The sequence below is a fragment of the Monodelphis domestica genome, chromosome 7 (genome assembly GCF_027887165.1).
Source record: "Monodelphis domestica isolate mMonDom1 chromosome 7, mMonDom1.pri, whole genome shotgun sequence".
Taxonomy (NCBI): Eukaryota; Metazoa; Chordata; class Mammalia; order Didelphimorphia; family Didelphidae; genus Monodelphis; species Monodelphis domestica.
In genome coordinates, this window is record NC_077233.1 from 204,824,448 (window position 1) to 204,845,443 (window position 20,996).

Consider the following 20,996-nt stretch of genomic DNA (forward strand, 5'->3'; position numbering starts at 1 on the left):
CTTCACTATCTCCCTCATATGTCTCTTCTTTATTGTTTCCTCTCTATTTGTAAATATATTTCTGACTCAAGATATAATAAATACTGGCAAACACATAATTTCATATAATCATCATCCAACCATTAATTTTAACCTTTACATAGATGACTTCCAAATCTACATATCCAGTTGTCTCTCTGGAGTTCCAGTCCTGTATTACCAATTATTTGATAAACATCTGCATCCAGATTTCCCACAGGTACCTCAAACTCAGCAAGTCCAAAATAGAACTGATTATTCTTCCCCATACTTCAGATCCAACTCTTTATCAACTCTTATCTCACAATCTAATAGGGGAGAAAATATGCAAAACTATGTACAAATAAGACAAATGCAAGACAAGTGGAAAATAATCAACATTGAGAAGGCAATAACAATTAAAGAAAGGCTTCCTATATAAGGGGGGCAGAGAGGAAGATATACCCTTTGACCCTGTTTATCTCATCAGTAGCCACCCTGTCTTATTGGTTCTACCTTCACAATCTCTTTCCTACCTACTGCCTCTTCCCCTTTCACTATTTCATCCCAATTCACATTCACAGTTATGATAACTATCTGTGTATTCTCCTCCAACTGGTTTTCCTCTTCTCTACAGGGTAAGATAGAATTCCATACCCCAATGAATCTGGCTGTTCTTCCCTCTTTGAGCCAACAATGAGAGTAAGGTTTAAGTATTACCCATCACCACCCTCATCCTCCCCTCCATTGTAATAAATTTTTTTTTACCCCCATGAATCTTTTTGTGATATAATTTACCCCATATTACTTCTCCCTTCCTATTTTTCTTAATGTAATCCTCTTTTTCACCCCTATTTTTTTGCATAACATCCTAAAAAGTTTATTATCGTATCCTCTGACTGTATACTTCTAACTACTATGATAGTGACAAAAAATTTTAAGAGTTATAGCAATCATTTTTCCATATAGGAATATAAACAATTCAACCTTATTGAATCCCTTAATTTTTTTCTTATTTACCTTTTTTTATGCTTCTCTTAAAGTTTGTATTTGGACATTACATTTTTTATTTAAATCTTATCTTTTCTTCAGGAATGTTTGGAAATCTATTTTATTAAATGACAACATTTTCCCCTAAAAGAATATAGTCAAGTTTTTATGTTAACTTGTTTCCTTTGCCTTCCAGAATATCATATTCCAAAGCCTTCTGATCCTTCAAAGTGAAAGCTGCCAAATCCTGTGTAATCTTGACTGGAACTTCATGATATTTGAATTGTTTCTTTCTGACAGCTTGAAGTATTTTCTCCATGGCCTGGGAGCACTTGAATTTGGCTATAACTTTCCTGGAAATTTTTTGGGATTTATTGCAGGAGGTGATCTTTGGATTCTTTCTATTTCTATTTTACCCTCTTGTTCAAAAATATCAGGGCAGTTTTCTTTGATAATTTCTTATACTACGATGTCTATGCTTTTTTTTTTTATTATGACTTGCAGGTAGTCCAATAATTCTTAAATTATCTCTTCTAGATCTATTTTCCAGGTCAGTTGGTATTTTTTTTTTCAGTGAAATACTTCCTATTTTCTTTTCTTTTTTAATTCTTTGGATTTTGTTTTATTGTTTCTTGGTGTCTCCTAAAGTCATTAGCTTCTATTTGCCCAATTCTAATTTTTAAGAACTGAATTTCTTCCATGACCTTTTGATCCTCCTTTTCCATATGGTCCATTCTACTTTTCAAGAAACTTTTTTCTTCATTGGATTTCTTCCTCTTTTTCCAGTTGACCAATTTTGCTTTTAGCTGTTATTTTCTTTTTGTATTACTTTCATTTATTTTTCCCATTTTTCTTCCACCTGTTTTATTTCATTTTTGAATTTGAGTCCTTCCAGCACCTGAGACCAATTCCCTTCTTTTTTTTTTTTGTAGTTTTGTATATGGTTGCTTGGATATCACTGTCCCCTACTGACTCTGTGCCTTGCTCTTTGTCACTATTGAAATTTTCTATGTTTAGGTGTTCATTTTTCCAGCCTTTTTTGCTTATGGGCTGGGAATTCTAAAAGCTGATGATTCCGACTCCTCTGTCGATGGCTTACAGGGTGCAGCACTCTGAGCTATTTTTCCCTGGAGTTAAGGGCTTCAGGATAGCACAAGCTTGAACAAGCCATATGCTAAAGACATCCTTCCAGGCCTCAATAGGGTCTGGTGCCAGGGCTTGGGACTTCAAGGGGGTGGGTCTGGGGTGTAGGGTGCTCTGTTGTTGTGTAGGCAGTATAAAGTAGGGGAGAGAGATCCTGCATTTAGAAGAGAAACCAGTCTCACGGAGAGATCAGCTGAAGAGAGAGTGGAGGAAGGGCGAGGAGAAAGCTGAGGGTTCTGAGGAGGAATCAGAACTCAGAGCCAACTGATAGGAACTGTTTTCTTCCAGCCTGGGAGGTGGAGGAGAAATGTGCATTTCCTGAAAGCTGATAAAGAGCCCATCCATTTGAGATCTGTTTTCCCTTCTGAGACCCTGAAATATCTCCACTAAGACTCTCAACTACAGCTATTCAAAATCCTCAAGAGGGATTGTGGATTTGGACCGACCAGTCATCCAGATCCTTTCCTGGGGCATTCTTCTCTTTCTCCCTTACTTGTCTCTTTACTTGTACTTTTAAGGTTTAGATAGTTTAAGAGTAGAAGCAAGAAAGCAGTTGGCAAAAAGGAGAGGCCAGGGCTGAGAAGCCTTTGGCCTCCAGACTCTGAAATCTGCAAGAGGGGAAAATCTTTAGGGCTTCCTTTTACCCATTTCCCATTTTTCTCCCTCATACCTATGCCATTTCCTTTCCTACTTTGATCCCAAAAAATCATTTGAAAATTAGGGCTTTGGGTTTGGGCCTGTCTCTAGATAATATAACAAAGGGGATTAGGATTTGAAATCACTGAGACAGGATTTCAAGCTGAAATCCTGTCCTCTCCTGTGACCTCTCAAAAACCTGGGTTTGTCACACTTCTCACCACTAGAGGGTTTGATTTTCAGAACCCAGTAACTCAGTACCTTCTGACCCAGGAAAGTGTCATCTTCTCCTTGGCAGTTGGCAATGTCTAAAACCCTGAAAGGCTAACAGTTAATGCCCCTTTGGGAAGCAGAATCACAAGGGATCATCTTGCCCTATAGAGATAGATTTGATCTCGGGAGCCCTGGACTCTGCTGAAGGAGGCACCTTGCCACTTTATTGAAGCAATCTCATTCTAGTCTCCTGCCCTCCATTTCTTAAGATAATCTCTTCCATTACATTTGGCACTCCCTGCCCCTCCTCCGCTCTCTTCAGCTGATCTCTCCATGAGACTGGTTTCTCTTCTAAATGCAGGATCTCTCTTCCCTAACTTTACAGCAGGATCCCAGGATCCCAAAGATGCCCTATGCCTAGGCTTGGAACCTGGCGCAGTAGGGTTGGGGTTGGGAGGGCATGAGGCAGCTAGCACTTCACTGTGTGCAGTTTTGCTTCCATTTCCCCCTTATTTGTGAAAATTGACTTTCTCTGCCTACCTTTCAAGTTGTGCTCAGCAGGAGAGCTCCCTCACTTAGCCTTACTGTTGATTTTTTATTCGTGTCATTTTGAGGTGCTTTTTAAACATTGGTTTGGAAAGATTATCAGAGTGGATTCAACTTTCGCGGCTACTAAGCAAGCATCTTGGCTCTGCCCCATCCCACCTCATCCTTTAACTATTTGCAAGGTCACTATCTAGTTCAGGAACTTATTACCTTCTGTCTGGGCTACTGCAGCCTCCTAACTGGGCTTCCTACTTCCAATCTTCCCCTCTCCAATCCATCCTCCATCTGGCTGACAAGCTGAGATTCGCAAAGTACAAGTCACTTTCCTATTAAATAAGTTTTTTGGCTCCTTATTGCCTCTAAAATAAAATACAAGCCCTTCTATGTGGCATTTCAAATACTTCAAAATCTGCCTCTTTCCTAATTCCTTATTCCTCTCCTGATATATTATGTACTCTAGCCAAACTGTTCTATTTGTCATTTCTTACATATGACATTTCCTCTCTCTTGCATCTGTGAGTTCACATTAAATGTTTTCCTTCCCAGAATGTTCTACTATATGACTTCCTTTTGGAATTTGTAGTCCTTTCAAGGCTCAGCTCACTTGCTTCAGAAGGCCATTCCTACTCTTTTCCATGACTAGTTGTTAGAGCTCTTCCCTTCTCCACAAATTACTTTTTATTACTTATCTATGTACATTGTAAATTCTCACAATATAAACTCCATGAGGGCAGAAACTATTTCATTTTTGTCTTGAACATGTTAGGCATTTCATAAATATTTCTTCAACGAAAATGAACTCTCCTCCAAAACTACTAATGCTTCCCTATCATAAATAAAGTAAAATTTCTTTAGTAGGAAAATTAAGGTCCCTCATAATATGACTCCAACCTACCCTTTTCCAACCCTATTTAACATTGTACTAGAAAACAAAACAGCACTTCTAGCCAGTCTGAACTATGATCCCTCAAATACCTTGTTCTTTCTTAGCTCTATAACTTGGGTATAGGGCTCTCAAAAGCAAGAAATGGTTTTTTTTTTATCTCCAACGTCTTGCAAAATTACTTAATACTACTATATACTTACTGAACTAAATTTTGTCAATAAAAGAATTGATCTAAGCTATATTCTGATTCATCTTATTTAGAATAGAGATATAATTTATTGTAATTGTTTGATTTGAACTTACTGCATTCTGAGTATATCTCTTGAAAATCTCCTGCTGTCATAGAAAAATTAGAACCAGGAGGAAGGCTATGGGGATCAACATCAGGAAAATAGACTGGTCGAATCTGATCAGCCGATCTTCTGTTATTGCTAAACTGATGAATCCAAGGATAAAGTTTATGTGTATTAATTTCAGAACATCTGCAAAAACATGAAAATTTCATTGTTTTAACTAAATATTTTACCCAAGGAATTATTTATTTAACACTAAAATACTGTTTTTGATGAGACATATTTTAGATGTAACTTAAATTAGAACCAGAAGGGACTTAAGTAGTTGTTATTTAGTCATTCAGTTGTGTCCAACTCTTTGTGACCCCATGGACCACAGCAAGGCAATATTACTGCCCATAGGGTTTTCTTTTTTAAAATTTCTTTTTATTTTTAATTTCTTTTTAGAATATTTTTCCATGGTTACATGATTCATAATCCCCCCTCCCTTTCTCTCTCCCCCTCCCAAAGCCAATATGCAGTTCCACTGGGTTATACATGTATCATTGTTCAAAACATATTTCTATGTTATTCATATTTGCAGTAGAGTGATCCTTTAACATAAAAAACTTAATCACATCCCTATTGCACTATATGATCGAGCATATACTTTTCTAATGCATTTCTGGTTCCACAGTTCTTTCTCTGGATCCCATGGGGTTTTCTTGGCAAAGATACTGGAGTATTTTGTCATTTCCTTCTCCAGTATATTAAGGAAAACAGAGCTTAAGTGATTTGTCCAGGGTCACACAGCTAAGTCTGAGGCCATTTTTGAACTCAGATCTTCCTGACTCCATGCCTAAGCCAACTTGCTGCCTCCACCTAAGTCATATCCCCTAATTTAATAAATGAAGCAACTTTAGCTTAACTGAATTACCCAAGGTCACATAGGTGGCAAGTAGTAGCACTGTAATTTAAGCTCAAATCCTATGACTCCAAATCCAGTGCTCTTCTCACTATATTGTTCATTATTCTAAAATATGATACAAAACATAATCAAAAAATTTACTAGACACTACTTTACTACTACTTAAATTCTCAAATTTGGAAATGTGAGCACCTAAGAATTAGAAAATGGAAAGATCAAAGGATTGCAGATTTTGAGTTGGAAAGGCCATCAAGTCCAAGACTCTCGTTTTAAAGATATGAATAAAGATATGACCCAGAGCCATTAAATGACTTACCTAGAGTCACAATGCTAGTAAATATGAGGTGGGATTTGAATGAACCAAGGTCTCCCTGAATTGAAGTATATTCCCTGTATCCACTCTACTATTTTGTCCTTTAGACTAAAGTAGCATAGTGTGTTCCTTTTAAAGGTAGCAATCTGGTCTCAGACACTTCCTACCAGTGTAACTCTGGGCAAGTCACTTAATCTCCATTGCCAAGTCCTTACCACATTTCTGCCTTGGAACCAATACACAGTATTGATTCTAAGATGGAAGGTAAGGGGTTTTTAAAAAAAGATAGCAGTGATTCAAAATTAGACAAATTTCTAGTATACAAATTTAAGACTGTTGGTATCAAAACTCCAAAATTCTTGGTTAATATCCTCCTTAATTGAGTCTTTAAGGAGATAATTTAACACTCACTGATGTTCTAGATTTTAAAAAGTAGCATTTTTAACCCCAGTGGCCTGATTGATAGGTTTGTTCAACTAAGTGATGTTGATTATATGAATTTAGTCAAGTATGGCTTACCACCACATGGCAGAAGAAGGAACAATGAGTATAACTTCCAGTGAAACAAATTCAAGCTCAATACTGTTAAAAAGTTGTTGTTTTTTTTCTTTTATAAGTGGAATGAAGAGTTAAGAGTGGTTTTTTTCTCACATAAGGTCTTCAAGCAAAGACTATAAATGACCACCACTGGTCAGGTATATTGTAGAGGAAAACCTTTTTTCCAAATACTGCTTGGAGTAGATGGTTTCTGAGGTCTCCTCTTGAGGAATCATCTTATTTACCTTGACCTTTTTTCTCATGGGACTGAACACTAAATTTTACAGGTGCAATAAAAATATCTAATTCCTAAAGTCCTCTCCCCCCACAAAAAGAATTCAATTATTCTGTATAAAGACTACCTATCGGACTTGAAAACAGTGTGGTATGGTAGAAAGAACACTGGATTTGAAGTCAGAAAACTAGCATTTAAATTCCAGTTCTGCTACTGTATTACCCATGTTACCATGGAAAAGTCATTTAAGCTTCTAAATCTTAAATTTCCTCATTTGCAAAAATGTGTTGTTAGACCAATGACCAATGCCTCTTCCAGATCTACAATATCATTCATTTCCTTACAGTTATTTATTCTATCCCAACATTTAAATCTTAAGTGTTTGGATAAAAAAATATTTTTATATGCAAAGTGATTTTAAAATAAGGAGCATCTAAAATATGCATGAAAATTCACATAAGCAAGCAACATGTTATTCTTCTCTAGGAATTTTACATCTCAAGTAGAAAGTAAATACAAATACCTGTTGAGTACAAAATTGGAAGAAAAGAGCATAAAAAAACTCCATTCATTTCCTTGGCAAGCATAACCTAGCATAGCTATTTCCCAGGCCAATCTTCCTAGTCCAGCACCAGGTACCAGAATATTTACTTTGGAAGGATCCCTGAAATTAAATAAAATATAGCAATTAAGTCCAAACCCTTAATGCTGTAAAACAAGAGTTTTTAAAAAAATCAATATTACCATTAAAAATGCTAATTAAGAAAATAAGTAGGCTTGTCAAAAGTTATACCCCACCCCCCAAGAAAGTGATTTCTTATAAAATATTTCTCCTAAATACTTTAAGAAGTTGAATATAAGTTACTATCAATAGATTTTCTTTGGGGGTGGATATGGCAAAAAAATTAATTATGTGGTCAAATTGATAAGCATTTCCAAACTTGACAAGATTAGTCCTCAGATCAGGCATGTATTCAAAGCTTTTCCAACTTGGGTATATTTCAGGGTTTACTGTCATCAACTTCAAGAACTCAGGGTAACTCCCATGCTGCACTAGGGCTTAAATGGGAGATTTCACCAGAAAACAACAGCAAAAAGATAAATAAGAAAAAGTAACAAATAAGTCTGTTACTGTAAAACATCACTTAACAATCTAAAGCACTCATGCCAAAAATGGTTTAAATGCTTAGTACACAGTAGTCCCCCCAAGCTACCATTTCTGTAATTCAAGTTTTTTTGTACTCCCCCAAATATCTCAAGAGCATCAGAACACTGGTTTAAAACTTCTAAGCTTGCACTAGACAGAGCAACTTAGTAAACTATAAAAATTAAATTACATGAAGTAACATACAAATGAAAGATTTCCCCAGACATTAAAATAAACTTTAATGTCTGTAAGTTAAATTTTTTAAAATAATGGAATCATTAGCAAATCACCTGAGTTTTAAATTTGGATTTCTCTTCCATCCTGGGATATGGGATGAGGGGTGGAAAGGGGGAGAATCAGGTTTTTTTTTTAAAGGAACAACTAGAAAAATAAAATAAAAGGGCAACTGGATTTGAACAAAGCTTATAGTTCTCACCAACCTCTGTCATCTCTAATTAACATTGGAAAGTTTTAGTGTGAAAGCCTAGTTCACATTACTGAATAAGATTTTCAAAAAAATGTATTAGGGGGGAAAAGGTCTTCCAAATTTAGAATATCCAACATCAAAACAAATAATAAAGTATCTTGGAGTAAAAATTATTATAAATAACTTAGTTTAATATTTCCCTATTTTAAAAATTAAAATATCTAATCCAGGAACGTTAAGAGTTGTTTCAGAGAAGTCACAGAATTTCCTTTGTCCTTTCCCTGACGACTTTGTTCTTACTTATCCCACTGAGAGCCAGCAACTGAAAAAAGAGAGAAGGTGGTGATAAAAAGAACGACCTTTAGTACACCTTGCTTCACATTTCCCACCCCTATCCATCTCAGTTTCTCTCTCAGGATTTCTAACATAAACCCAAAGATGAAATGTTCGGGAGACTATATAGATGAAATATACAGAAAAGGTGCAGAACTGTTCTTTTGTATTAAGACCCAAAAGGTTTTGTAACTTGCTCAAGGTCACAAGAATAGTTGATATTAGAACCAGGATTCAAACCTAAATTTAAGCCCTATGATTTCAAATCCACTATTCTTTCTATTGCCCTGAGAGTATCAGTGCTCACATGTCCTCCAAAATGTTACTTTAGTCTTTTGTATACCCACGACTCCTCAAAGAATTTCTGTATAACTTTAATCCTTCAGAAAGTAAGTTGGGGGGTGGGGAGGAGCATCTAGGTGACTCAGTGGATTGAGAGCCAGGGCTAAAGACAGAAAGTTCTGGGTTTGAATCTGGTTTCAGACCCTTCCTAGCTGTGTGATCCAGGGCAAGTCACTTAATTTCCATTGCCTAGCCCTTACTGTATATATACAATATACAGTATTGAGTCTAAAACAGAAGGTAAGGATTAAAAAATGAAAAGTTAAGCTGAACAAAAACATGGAATAGGAAGAACTGAGAAAAGAAATCACAAGAAGGAACCTTTCATGTGGCTAAAATCCAAGAAGATATGCTACTGGATTATGTTCTTGATCCATAGAGAAAAGAAGAAGAACCCTGATCCAAAGCAAAGAGGGAAAGCAAGGGAATGTAACAATTCCCAAATAGAAAAAAGGAGATTATTTACCTAGGTGATAAGTGTTTTTTCATTAAGGGATGGCATTTAAAAACAAGCACAGTATCTTGCTATCTACCACCTGATAGAATCAGCATGGATTTAATTCACAAAACACAAGGTCCTGTTATAAAATAATACTTCCCACTCATCTAAAATCAAGTCTTTAGAAAGAAAAGAATTAACAGGATTTAGTAAATTTTTTCAGTGAGGAAACTTATTCCTATAAAAGAACAGAACTGGGGGCAGCTGGGTAGCTCAGTGGATTGAGAGCCAGTCCTAGAGACAGGAGGTCCTAGGTTCAAATCTGGCCTCAGCCACTTCCCAGCTGTGTGACCCTGGGCAAGTCACTTGACCCCCATTGCCTAGCCCTTACCACTCTTCTGCCTTGGAGCCAATACACAGTATTGACTCCAAGACGGAAGGTAAGGGTTTAAAAAAAAAAAAAGAACAGAACTGAAATCTTACTTCATTCAGTTGGGATCTCAAGTATTTAAAAAGAACAAGGGGGTCACAGATGATTATCTGCATTAATCACTGTTCATTTTTGTGAAAATAAAAATACTACTTTTAGAATAAAAAAGGATTAAATACATGCGAGAATTAGACTCTTTTATTTAGCTGAGAAGTTGTACCTAAGAGATCAAAGGGAAAATGACTGTTATATTTCTACAGTGAGAAACACTACCTTTTCTTTCCTCATACCAGTTAAGGCTTTGAATCTTTCCATGTTAATGACATTATTTAAAAAGTGCTTTCTATGATCCAAATATACAATAGGAGAATGAACCTATATAGCACTGCAGCTTACGCAAAATGCAAATATGTCAAAGAACAAGTTTAGAAGTGTTTTGCTTCAGATCTATCATTCAAAAATGCATACTTGCATAGTTATACATAGAGAGGACAACTGGATGTAAATACTAAGAATCTCAGACCCAGGGAAAATAAGAAAATAAAGGAATGAGTCTCAGTCATACATGTCAGATGAGTCACCTTGCAGGCTGGTTTTATTTAACTGTGTGTTATTATACACTCAGAAAATATTACAATAGAAAACTAAAAGGTATCAGTAAAACCTATTTGAATAAATACGTAAACAGAACAGTGTAGTGGAAATGACTAGAGACCATTTAGATCCATAAGGCAAAATTTTTTGTTCTTATGTTTATGTTTTACAAGGTTGACAAAAAATAAAGAGGGAAACTATGAAATATTACTATTTTCTTTGAGAAAATCAAGTGAATAATATCTGAATAAAACTATGTTCATAGTTATAATGACAACAAACCCTCAGTAAGTGTATTACTTTTTTATAGGTATTATTACACCATAACAAAGGTCAAGTATGATAGATTAAGAGAAATCTCAGAAAATTCATATAAACCGACAAAATGAAGTGAGTAGAAGTGGGAGAATAATTTACATGATGATCACAACAGTGTAGAAGAAAATAATCTTTAAATACCAAAGACCTCATCAAAATGCAGTGACCAATCATGTTTTTGGAGTATGCCATCCATTTCTTGTCATAAGTGACTGATTAAAGGAATAAAATGAGGCATGAATTTTTAGACATGGCCCATGCATTTACATGTTAGAAGGAAGGCAAGATAAATTAATGGGCAATGATAAAACTGCAAAAAAAATAAGATACTAATGAACCATACTAATATATAGATGAAAACAAGTTTTAAAGGGTATACAGAGTCATTTTGTTACTGTGCTAAATTTTAGAATACTTAAAAAAACCCCAAATTACCTAAGTTTCATACATCATCTTTTTAAAAATCCCCTTTGAATGGGGGCAGCTGGGTAGCTCAGTGGATTGAGAACCAGGCCTAGAGACGGGAGGTCCTAGGTTCAAATCTGGCCTCAGACACTTCCTAGCTGTGTGACCCTGGGCAAGTCACTTGACCCCCATTGCCTAGCCCTTACCACTCTTCTGCCTTGGAGCCAATACACAGTATTGACTCCAAGACGGAAGGTAAGGGTTTAAAAAAAAAATCCCCTTTGAATAATGAAATACTCATATGTTTGTTGATACTGGGTAAATTTATAATAAAAAGGAAATTTTTTATTTTAGTTCCTTAAAGAATAGGAAGTAGCAAGGAGAGTAACATACAGATGAAAACAAGAAGTTCAGAAGGGGAATATAAATAGAACAACTTTGTTACTGTGTTAAATTCTAGCATACTAAAAAAAAATTCGAACTACATAATATTTTGTTTTGTTTTTATAACCTGTCAGAAGCAAGTTTCTCTCCATTAGGTCACTTTTTTTTTTAAACGTCATCTCTCAATGATCTGGAAGTCACAGAACACTGAGTAAATTCAGGTATAGATAAGGCCCCGGAGAAAAGAAGTTAAAGAACCAAGGAACCAACTAGACAGGAAACTGATTCTAAAGGGCAGCCCAGGCAAATTTAGAAACTATGGTTGGTTCCTGATATGTGACATGTTAGAGCTAGTGGGTGGAGAAAACAACTTATAAAGGGGAGACCCAGCAGGAAGTAAGGGGCTTCTGACTAGATGGTGAAGAGCTGAAGGAACCCATGTCAGGTTTAATCACAAGCCATCATGGTGGCCAATAGATTAGAAAGTTAAGTATCTCTCTACCTCTTTCCTACCTTTCCCTCTCTTTACCACTCCTACTACTTTGTAAAGTTATTAAGCTACTACCATCCTCATAATTTTAATTATTACAAACCCTTACACCTTCCGTCTTGGAATCAATACTGTGTATTGGTTCCAAGGCAGAAGAGGGGTAAGGGCTAGACATTAGGGGTTAAGTAACTTCCCCAAGGTCACACAGCTAGGAAGCATCTGAGGCTAGATTTGAACCTAGGGCATCCTGTCTCTAGGCCTGGCTCTCAATCCACTGAGCTGCCCAGCTGCCCTTCAAACTACATAATGTTTTTAAGTGCATAAAATAAACTACATAGGATTACAAAGGAAACCAATAGTTTATTATTATAATATATATGTGTTATTATATAACAATTATTTGGTTTATCAAAATATTTTAAAAATCCAATTCATGGAACCTCCTGGAATCTATTCACAAACCTTTTGGAGGTCTATAAATTCCAAGTTAAAAAATTTGGAACTGTTGTGGGGAACGAAAATGAAAATTAACTAGGGAATTATAGGACTGTCTTATGGCACAGAGGGCCCAACTGAAATCTGATTACAAATTTGTAGCTGACTTAGACTAGTATATGTATTTTTTAACTTCCTTTAGTTGTATTCAGGAACATTTAAGTAGGTGCTAAAGAGATGTTGGGAGGGATATAAAAGTGAGGTTTACCAAGGTTTGATCAAAGACAAGACAAAAGGTTGAATTGAACTGGGAAAGTACTAAGGGAATGAAAGGTTTGGAGGTCATGGAATGAACAACAAAATTAAGGGTCATAATGAATAAAGAACCAGATAAAGAAATTCTGAAGTTCGTGAACATGGAAATGGTAACTTGAGGGTAATGGAAAGATCAAACCTATAACCATACTGTGCATAGCAGAGACAAGAGTGAAAGAAAAGATCACAGGAAGTAAATACACAGGAACTGTGAAAATTGGACATTTGAGCTCATTTGAACATGTATGTTGAAGCTCCCTCATATGTGAAAAGGAGCTGGGAAATGTGAGCCAAGAGCTGAACTCATTGAAGGAGGGAGAATGTCCTGGGAATTGTTAGATAATGGGCACCAGGATTGGCCCTGGGAGATAAATTTGGATTGTGAAAATTTCAAAGGAAAAACGTTTGCTGAATAATGATGGTAAAGAGAGGATCTGGAAGTGAAAATGGGGAGCAAGGATTATTTTTATTACACCAGTGAGAGTGTGTATTGGGGCTAAGAGATGTTTAAGAGAAAAGAAAATGCAGCCAATACAGTAAAGTATGGCCCATGATGCAGAATCAAGAAGGAACATGGAGGCAGCTGGTGGCTCAGTGGATTACAAGCTAGGCCTAGAGATCTTGGATTCAAATATGACCTCAGACACTTAGATATGTAACGTTGGGCAAGTCACTTAACTCCCTTTGCCTAGCACCTAATCCTTGTCACTCTTCTGTCTTAGAAGTAATACTTAGTAATTGATTCTAAAACAGAAGGTAAGGGTTTTTGGGGGTTTTTAATTAAAAAAAAATTTTTTTTAAACCCTTACCTTCCATCTTGGAATCAATACTGTGTATTGGTTCTAAGACAGAAGAGTGGTTAAGGGCTAGGCACTGGGGGTTAAGTGACTTGCCCAGGGTCACACAGTGAGGAAGTGTCTGAGGCCAGATTTGAACCTAGGACCTAGTTCTCTAGGCCTAGCTCTCAATCCATTGAGCTACCCAGCTGCTCCCTTTGTTTTTTTTTTTAAAGGAAGCAAGAAGGACTTCAATTAAAAGCAGAAGAAAGGAGTAAGAAAAGAAGGAGTTTAGGATAAGGGGAAGTTTTTTAATTATGTAGATTTTGTGAAACTTTCCCACTGCAAAAAATGGGTACAGGAATAAATACATAATTCTTTTGTCATTTTTTCACTGCCTTACCTTCTTTGATGTCTTTATTTATTCATTTACAGGCAGAAAGAAGTTTTGACAAATTCTTTTGACATTTTAAAATTCAGATTTTTCTTCCTCCCTCCCCCTCTCCCTCCAGGTGATGAATCGATTATACTCATACTTTTATGTAATACGTATTTCCATATTGCTCATGTCATGATATAGGTACACCATACACATACAATAGAAATTTCACGAAAGAAATAATGTGGAAGATGGAATAACTGCCTTAGCTTCTTACCAGTTGATTTTTTTTCTCTTATAAACTTAATTAAAATATTATTAAATGTTTATTACATGCAAGTCACTTGGAATACAAAGGCCCAAACAGAAACAATATTTGTCCTTAAAGGGTAGGGTGGATTGAAGGAGACAGTGTGGCACAGTGGAATTAGCTGGAATAAGAGGAGCTAGATTTTACTCCTGCCTCTGCTACTTAATACCTATGTGACTTTGGGCAAGTCATTTAGCCAAAGTGTCCTCATCCGCAAAATGTGGGGATGGACTAGATAGCACCTGGGGACCCTTTCAATTCTAGATTTATAATCCTATGATTATATGTACACAAAAACATATATAGTACTAATAAAACTGAAAGATAGCACAAATTACTTGAGAATGGAGGATTACAGAAAAACTTTACAGAAAGTACCCTATAGTCAGTCAAAAAGCATTTAATAAACATCTATTTTCCAAAGAAAGAAAGAAGGAAGGAAAAAAAGAGAAAGAAGACAGGGAAGAGAAGAAAGGCCTTGCATTCAGGGAACTCATAATTTAATGGGGGAATACAACACACAAAAGGAAGCTGAAAAGGGGGAGAAATTGTTGAAAAAGCCACTGAAGTCCCAAAGTAATGCCACCAGGTGAAAAATCAGCTTTTTTTCTGAGCTGTGCACTCTCAAACTTTCTCTCTCTGTCTCAAAAAAGAAAAACTCTTTACCACCTGTCTTAGAATCAATAATAAGTATCAGTTCTAATGTAGAAGAGCAGTAAAGGCTATGTAATTGGGGCCAACTGATTTGCCCAGGGTCACATACCTCAAAAGTATTTGAAGGCCAGATTTGAGCACAAGACCTCCTGTCTCTAGGCCTGGTTCTCAATCCACTGAGGTAGTCCTGGCAAGAGGTGATAAGGGTTTCAATAAGGGGAATGAGTGTGAATGAACAAAAAAGGAAAGATGTGCAAAATGTTTCACAGATAGAACTGAAAAGACTTGTCAACTTATTGGCAATGTAGGCTAAAAGAGTGGGAAGAATCAAGGAAGATGTGGAAGGATAGTTTATTCAAAAGAAACAATAAGTTTGGAAGAATAATGTTACAGGAAGAAATAATATGTGAAGTTTGAGATGCCTATAGAATATCCACAAATAGATATATCAGCAAGCATTTGATGAAATGTTACTAGTTTTAGAGAGAAATTATTACCAGATGATATACTATTAAATTTTAAAATTAAGGTAAACTGAGAGATAACTGTCTAAGCATGAACATTTATTAGACTAGTAGTAACCAAAGACCCCAAAGTAGGGTTCACCAGCCTTCATTTAGTTTTAAGTACAGAGCTGGGGAAGACAAAGTAATTGGCTATAGAATCATGGGGATAGGGACAACAACATTGGTTATATTCAAACCAACCCCTCTTCATGGGGCACCCTATCTCAGATAATTAAAGAATCTTATTTTATGGGATCCATCTGCATCTTGTAGTCTTTGCTAGGGGCCAAAACTATTAGATTTTATTTCTCTTAGGAAGAGATAAAAATTCCCCTAATTGCATAAGGAGAGGCAAGGACAGATAATACATCTTTTGAGGATGGCATTAAGTTACCTAATAGGATATGAAGATAACTTTAAACTAACTCAAAGTCAAAGTTAAAATTTCTGAGTTCAACTCAAGGATAAAGAAAGGTAGCTTTTGGCAGATGCAGACTCAATTATAAAAAATCCATATAGCATAAAAATTAATTATATTCTAGTAGCAATACCATAGAAACTACAGGTAGTATTAATTTTGATCTCAACAGATTTGGGGGTCATCTGAAAAAAGATGCTTGAACTCATTAATTGTTTTTTTAAAATTTCCAAAATATTGTATTTAGAAGACCCAGGACAGAGTTCCAGAAGTTACTCATGCTAAGAGAACAAGAAACAAATGAAAACTAAGGCATCAGATAGGAAGGTGAAGAGAAGAAAGCAGTATTACAAAATATAAAGGAGAAGAACATATCCAATAAAAGAGGGCAATCAACAATAAAAAAGCTATAGAATTCAAGAGGGATAAGAACTGAAAAGAGGTCATCAGATTTGAGTACTAGGAAACTAATGGTAACTTCAAAGAGAGCAGTATCAATCAGAGGGTGGATTCAGAAGTCAGACTGCAAAGAAATGAGGAAATGAGTACTGATTCTTTCTTTTTTTTATTTTAGCAATTTTTAGCTATATATATATATATATATATATATATATATATATATATATATATATATATATATATATATGATTTTAGCAATAAAAAACATAGCTAAAGACTGAGGGAATGAAAGGATCATTTAATGTATGGGGTTCTTGTTTTTTCTTTTTTTTTTCTTTTTTAAAAAGAATGGGGTAGAACTGTAAGGAATGGAGTACTGATTTTAAGCCAGAGCTCTAGGTTCCCAGGAACTTGTCTGGGCCCAAAAGTCTTAAGATCAGTAGTTACATCCCAAGAGTGTGGAAGATGAAGAAAGAAAATCCAACACGTGTGTAACATGCATTCCTGTCAGGCCAGGTATCTCCTGATATTCATCAAAAAATAAAAGTTACAATTATTTTATCTTCATTAAGGTGAGCCAGGAGTGGCTAGAAATCTAGCCTCAAAGTCACAAAAGTCTGAAACTTAATATTTAAGGCCTGCCTCTGATACATCTGGGCAGTACAGTTCCAGGGAAAGCCACTTAATCTGTCAGTGCTCTGGGAAATTCTCATGAGACAATTAAATTGTTGAGAAGGTGCTGACCATCACTGATAAAGGGAGTTTCCTCATCTGGACTTCCCTATACTAAAACCAGTCCAGATAGTATTCCTATAATTAGAAAATGCTAGTGAAATAGAAATCCTTTGATATTCAGAATAAAAATAATTATTAAATGAAATCTTACTCAGGTGAATTTATTAGCAATATGCCATTTGTACAAAGTGATGGCCCAAGCAGTTGTGAAGAACTGGTTCCTCAAAGTGAGCTGTGTTGCCCAATACACTGTGTTTGTGACAGAGGCTGGCACTAGAGAAAAAGTGCCAGGCTGAAGAGCATGTGAAATTGATCACCCCGACGGGGGAGAGTCCCGAGGAGTGGAATCCAGGAGGAGAAGACTGGCTGGGAGAGCAGTGAGGGTCTCTTGATCTTGAGAAGCCAAAGAGAGAAGCTAGGAAAAAGACTTTCTCCTGAGGGTTATCCATTTTTCCTGGTGTCCAGAGATCTTTCCCCCCAACACTTCCCAACTGAAGGGACTTTCTGAAGAGAAACCTGAGCAGACTTTACCTCAGCTCCTGTTGCCCAGGGGTGAGTCAACCTGACTTTCTCTCAGGGGGCTCTCAGGGTTGCCAAGGTCTGAGTTCCCCCCAAACTTGAAGAGGGAGAGGAAAGGGTTTAGATAGAGACAGAGACCCCCTTTTCCTATATTCCTTTTCTCATTCTTCCCTGCCTGTTATTTCCTTTTGTATTATCTGATTGAGTTGACATTAAAAAAATTATGTTCCCCAAGGAGACCCTTTGGTCTCAAGTAGTGGAGGGGGGACAAGAGGGACAAGAGCTAATTGGGGAGAGCAGCTTTAGCTAAGGAGGGAAGGCAGAAAGGGGAAAATCTTCAAATCCCCTCTCCTCTCTCTGAGCCAACTCGCTACATCTGCTGTCTCCTCTGAACCCCGCTTTGAGAAGGGGGTTCTTCTCTCTTTCCCCCTTCTCCATACTGAAAATCCAAACTTCCCTCGGGGTACAAACTTCCCGCTTTATCTTTTTATAATACACATTCCCATTCTTGTTATGAGCCAGATACAGACCAGAAAGAAAGCTTTGCTCATTCTTTGCTCATAAGATTTAGTTGGAAAGGACATTGGTGGTCAACTAGTCCAAACCTTTCATTTTGCACATGAGGAAAACAAGGCAGAAATGGCTTGTTCAAGTTAATATAGCAGTAAGTAGCAGAGGCCCAGGACTTGAATACAGTTTTTCACTCCATACTTCCATTGTATCATGCTATTTTTTACTTTTCCCCAAGCTCTGAATGTATTTTCCCACTGATTAGGTTTTAAGACCATACCCAAAAGATTAATGTAATGGAAAGGATCCTATAATAACAATACCTTCGGCTCTTGGGTAAAATGAGCTTCCACAAGAACTTGTCACTTACTCTTAACATGTAATTTCACCAACTTCAGGAACAGAAGCCATTTGTACACTGAGTACCAACAGGGTGTATCAGAAATTTCATTTTCATTAAAGCTGAAGATACTCCCTTTCTAACCTGAAAGTATCTAAATATCCAAAGATTTTGGTATCATACTGTTACCAATAATATTAAATTCTATGAATCAAAAGAGATCATTTGAAATACTATTCACCAATAGCAATCTCATATCAAAATATCTGATATCATTAATATAATTAATAATTACCATTCTGAAAATAATTTTCAAACAGGTTCTTTGTTATATATTTTTCCCTTACTTATTTAAAACATTTTAAAAGCATTCTTTTAAATTTTCCACCATAAAGTAGGGTGTTTTAAAAAATACTACAGCCTTAACAGTACAAAAATTCAATAAATTCATTTCAAGGTGAAGCAACATAATTTTTGCTGCAGAAAGTATTTGGAATGAGCCCCTTAGTGCTTAAGTACTACTGACAAATGTTCTATAACCAAAAACATGTCACCATATTAATCTCAATGAAATTGGCTAAAAACAAAAGCATGATTTACCATCTCTCCTTTGGGAAATTTTTTACAATTTCTTTAATGATTGGCTGGTAGCAGGCATCTCTTTCAGCTTTCCCAGTTTCACTCCAATCTCTCACAAATTGTTTCAATGTAGATTTTAACTTATCCATGTCAAATGTAGATGCTGGCATAATCTTCCCTGTCCCCTGTTTAAAATATAAACATCAGTGAGTAAAAACAGTTTAAAAAAATAATCTTGAATAATTTCAACAGACATGCTAAAAACAACTGGGAGAACTATTACAGGTGGCTTAGTGGATAAACCTCTTGCTTCTCACCTCTACGACCAGGGTTTAAGTGCAGCTTGAGATCCTAAGTGAAATGAGTTTGGTGGTCTCAATTCAGCCCTCAACAGATTAAGGTCCATTATCAAAAAACTACCACATAATTGGGTAGTCTTTACTCAGTAGGGGACCAAACCTGAGCTGCCATAGAGACCGAACAAGAGGAAAGATCCTCCAGGTGATAGTAGTGGTCATTTGATGGAGAAGCTCACACTGGAGTAGCCCAACTGTACCTATCCTGTGAATACAAAAAAAGGACTTCAGTTTCCAACACTGCCAGTCCCTTAGATTTCAAAAAAGTAATTTTTTTAAAAGGATAGTATATCAATGGATACACTACATTGGTAAAAATACCTGGGGTCTTAAGTATTAATTTTATAGTGCTAATAACAAAATAACTATACTGTCTAAATTGAGGAGTGACTAAACACTATTATGACAGCACAAGAGTAATCAAGTAAAGAGGCCACCTAAAATGTGAATGGTTATATTAGTAATAAAAAAAATAAAGTTTTCAAGCTAATTAATTCTGGAGTTAGTGCCAACTATGTGACTAGCATACTAGAAAAGCTGGTTGCTTTTCAGGGAAGTGATTAATATGTACTACTAACTCTGATTTCAACTCTCTCAAGTTAAGTTTATTTTAGCAGTTAATATGCATGATTAGTATAAAACCAAGGAGGGAGAAAAGGGTATTCATAGGTCACAAATACTCAAAATTTAAGAAGTGGAAGAATTTTAAAATTTAAAATAATATAGTCTGGTTTTACATACATCCTCTCCATACTCTTTATTTTCAAACATGTGTATGCAGTCATTCACAATGGTTTGTAATATATCTTGATTATGATCAATGCATTTCCGAATCTTGTCCAAATGAAGAAGAAACTGAGGAAGTAGGTTCTGTTGGTTAGCTGGTAATGATCTGAATTGCCTTTCTGTTCGATTCACTCTTTCATGCATACTTGTTCTAGAAAATACAAAAAAGTTATGGGCACAAGGATTCAAACCAAAGCATAATCATCTTTTTTTTATAAAGCTGTTCTATTTTGTTCTTAGATACTGTTCAGTCATGGCACAATACTTTTCAATTGTAGCTATTTTAATTTTCAATTAATTTAAAGACCATGTTGTAGATGATTACTTTCAGTTGTAACTTTTAGCTCATTAAACATTTTAAGCTCTGAATGTTCCTGTTCATAGAAGGCAAACAAAAAGTAGTCTGGAATACTTTGGAAAACATTTTCAAAACACAAAAGGAGTAGAAATAAGGGGAAGATTCAAAAACAAAAATAATGAAGAATTGAAATATTACAGATGAAATATTTAAACATCTGGACTTAAATACAGTATTTAGACAAAGTAGCTAAATGTTTTAAATTTTTCTACCAACTAATTTTGCAGAGAATTGTCCCAAAATATTTTATTAATGATAATATTTATATTAATGTCTCACTTTATAGTTTACAAAATATTTATTATCTCATTTGCTCAAAAGATTTGTTAGGTAGTATACAGGGAAAAGTTCTACACTTCTCTGGGACTGTTTCCAAGAGGCCACATGACATTTGCACTCCAGCCACCTGATCCCCAAATCCAGGGCTCGTTCCATTATACCATGAGAACTTGCTTATGGTTAATACTTTTTTACTTTTTGAAATGTACCCAAGAGTGCTGTGGTAAGTAGTGTTTTAATGTTATATCATAAATGGCCATATGAAACAGTTCAAGTATAATGAATGCCATAGTTGAAATGCCCTAGTAATTGAACTTGCCTCATGAGAAATGCCTCT

General features: G+C 35.8%; 1 protein-coding gene across 1 annotated transcript in view; it reads right to left on the reverse strand.

Annotated features, from left to right (window-relative positions):
- CARNMT1 (carnosine N-methyltransferase 1) overlaps positions 1-20,996 on the reverse strand; it is a 46,683-nt gene that overhangs the window by 20,815 nt on the left and 4,872 nt on the right. The window contains exons 2-5 of the mRNA XM_001372623.5: positions 19,978-20,173; positions 18,902-19,065; positions 7,220-7,360; positions 4,715-4,893 (exon numbers count right to left, since the gene is read on the reverse strand). Of these exons, the coding sequence (XP_001372660.3) occupies positions 4,715-4,893; positions 7,220-7,360; positions 18,902-19,065; positions 19,978-20,173 (680 nt within the window). The remainder of the gene's footprint in view (positions 1-4,714; positions 4,894-7,219; positions 7,361-18,901; positions 19,066-19,977; positions 20,174-20,996) is intronic.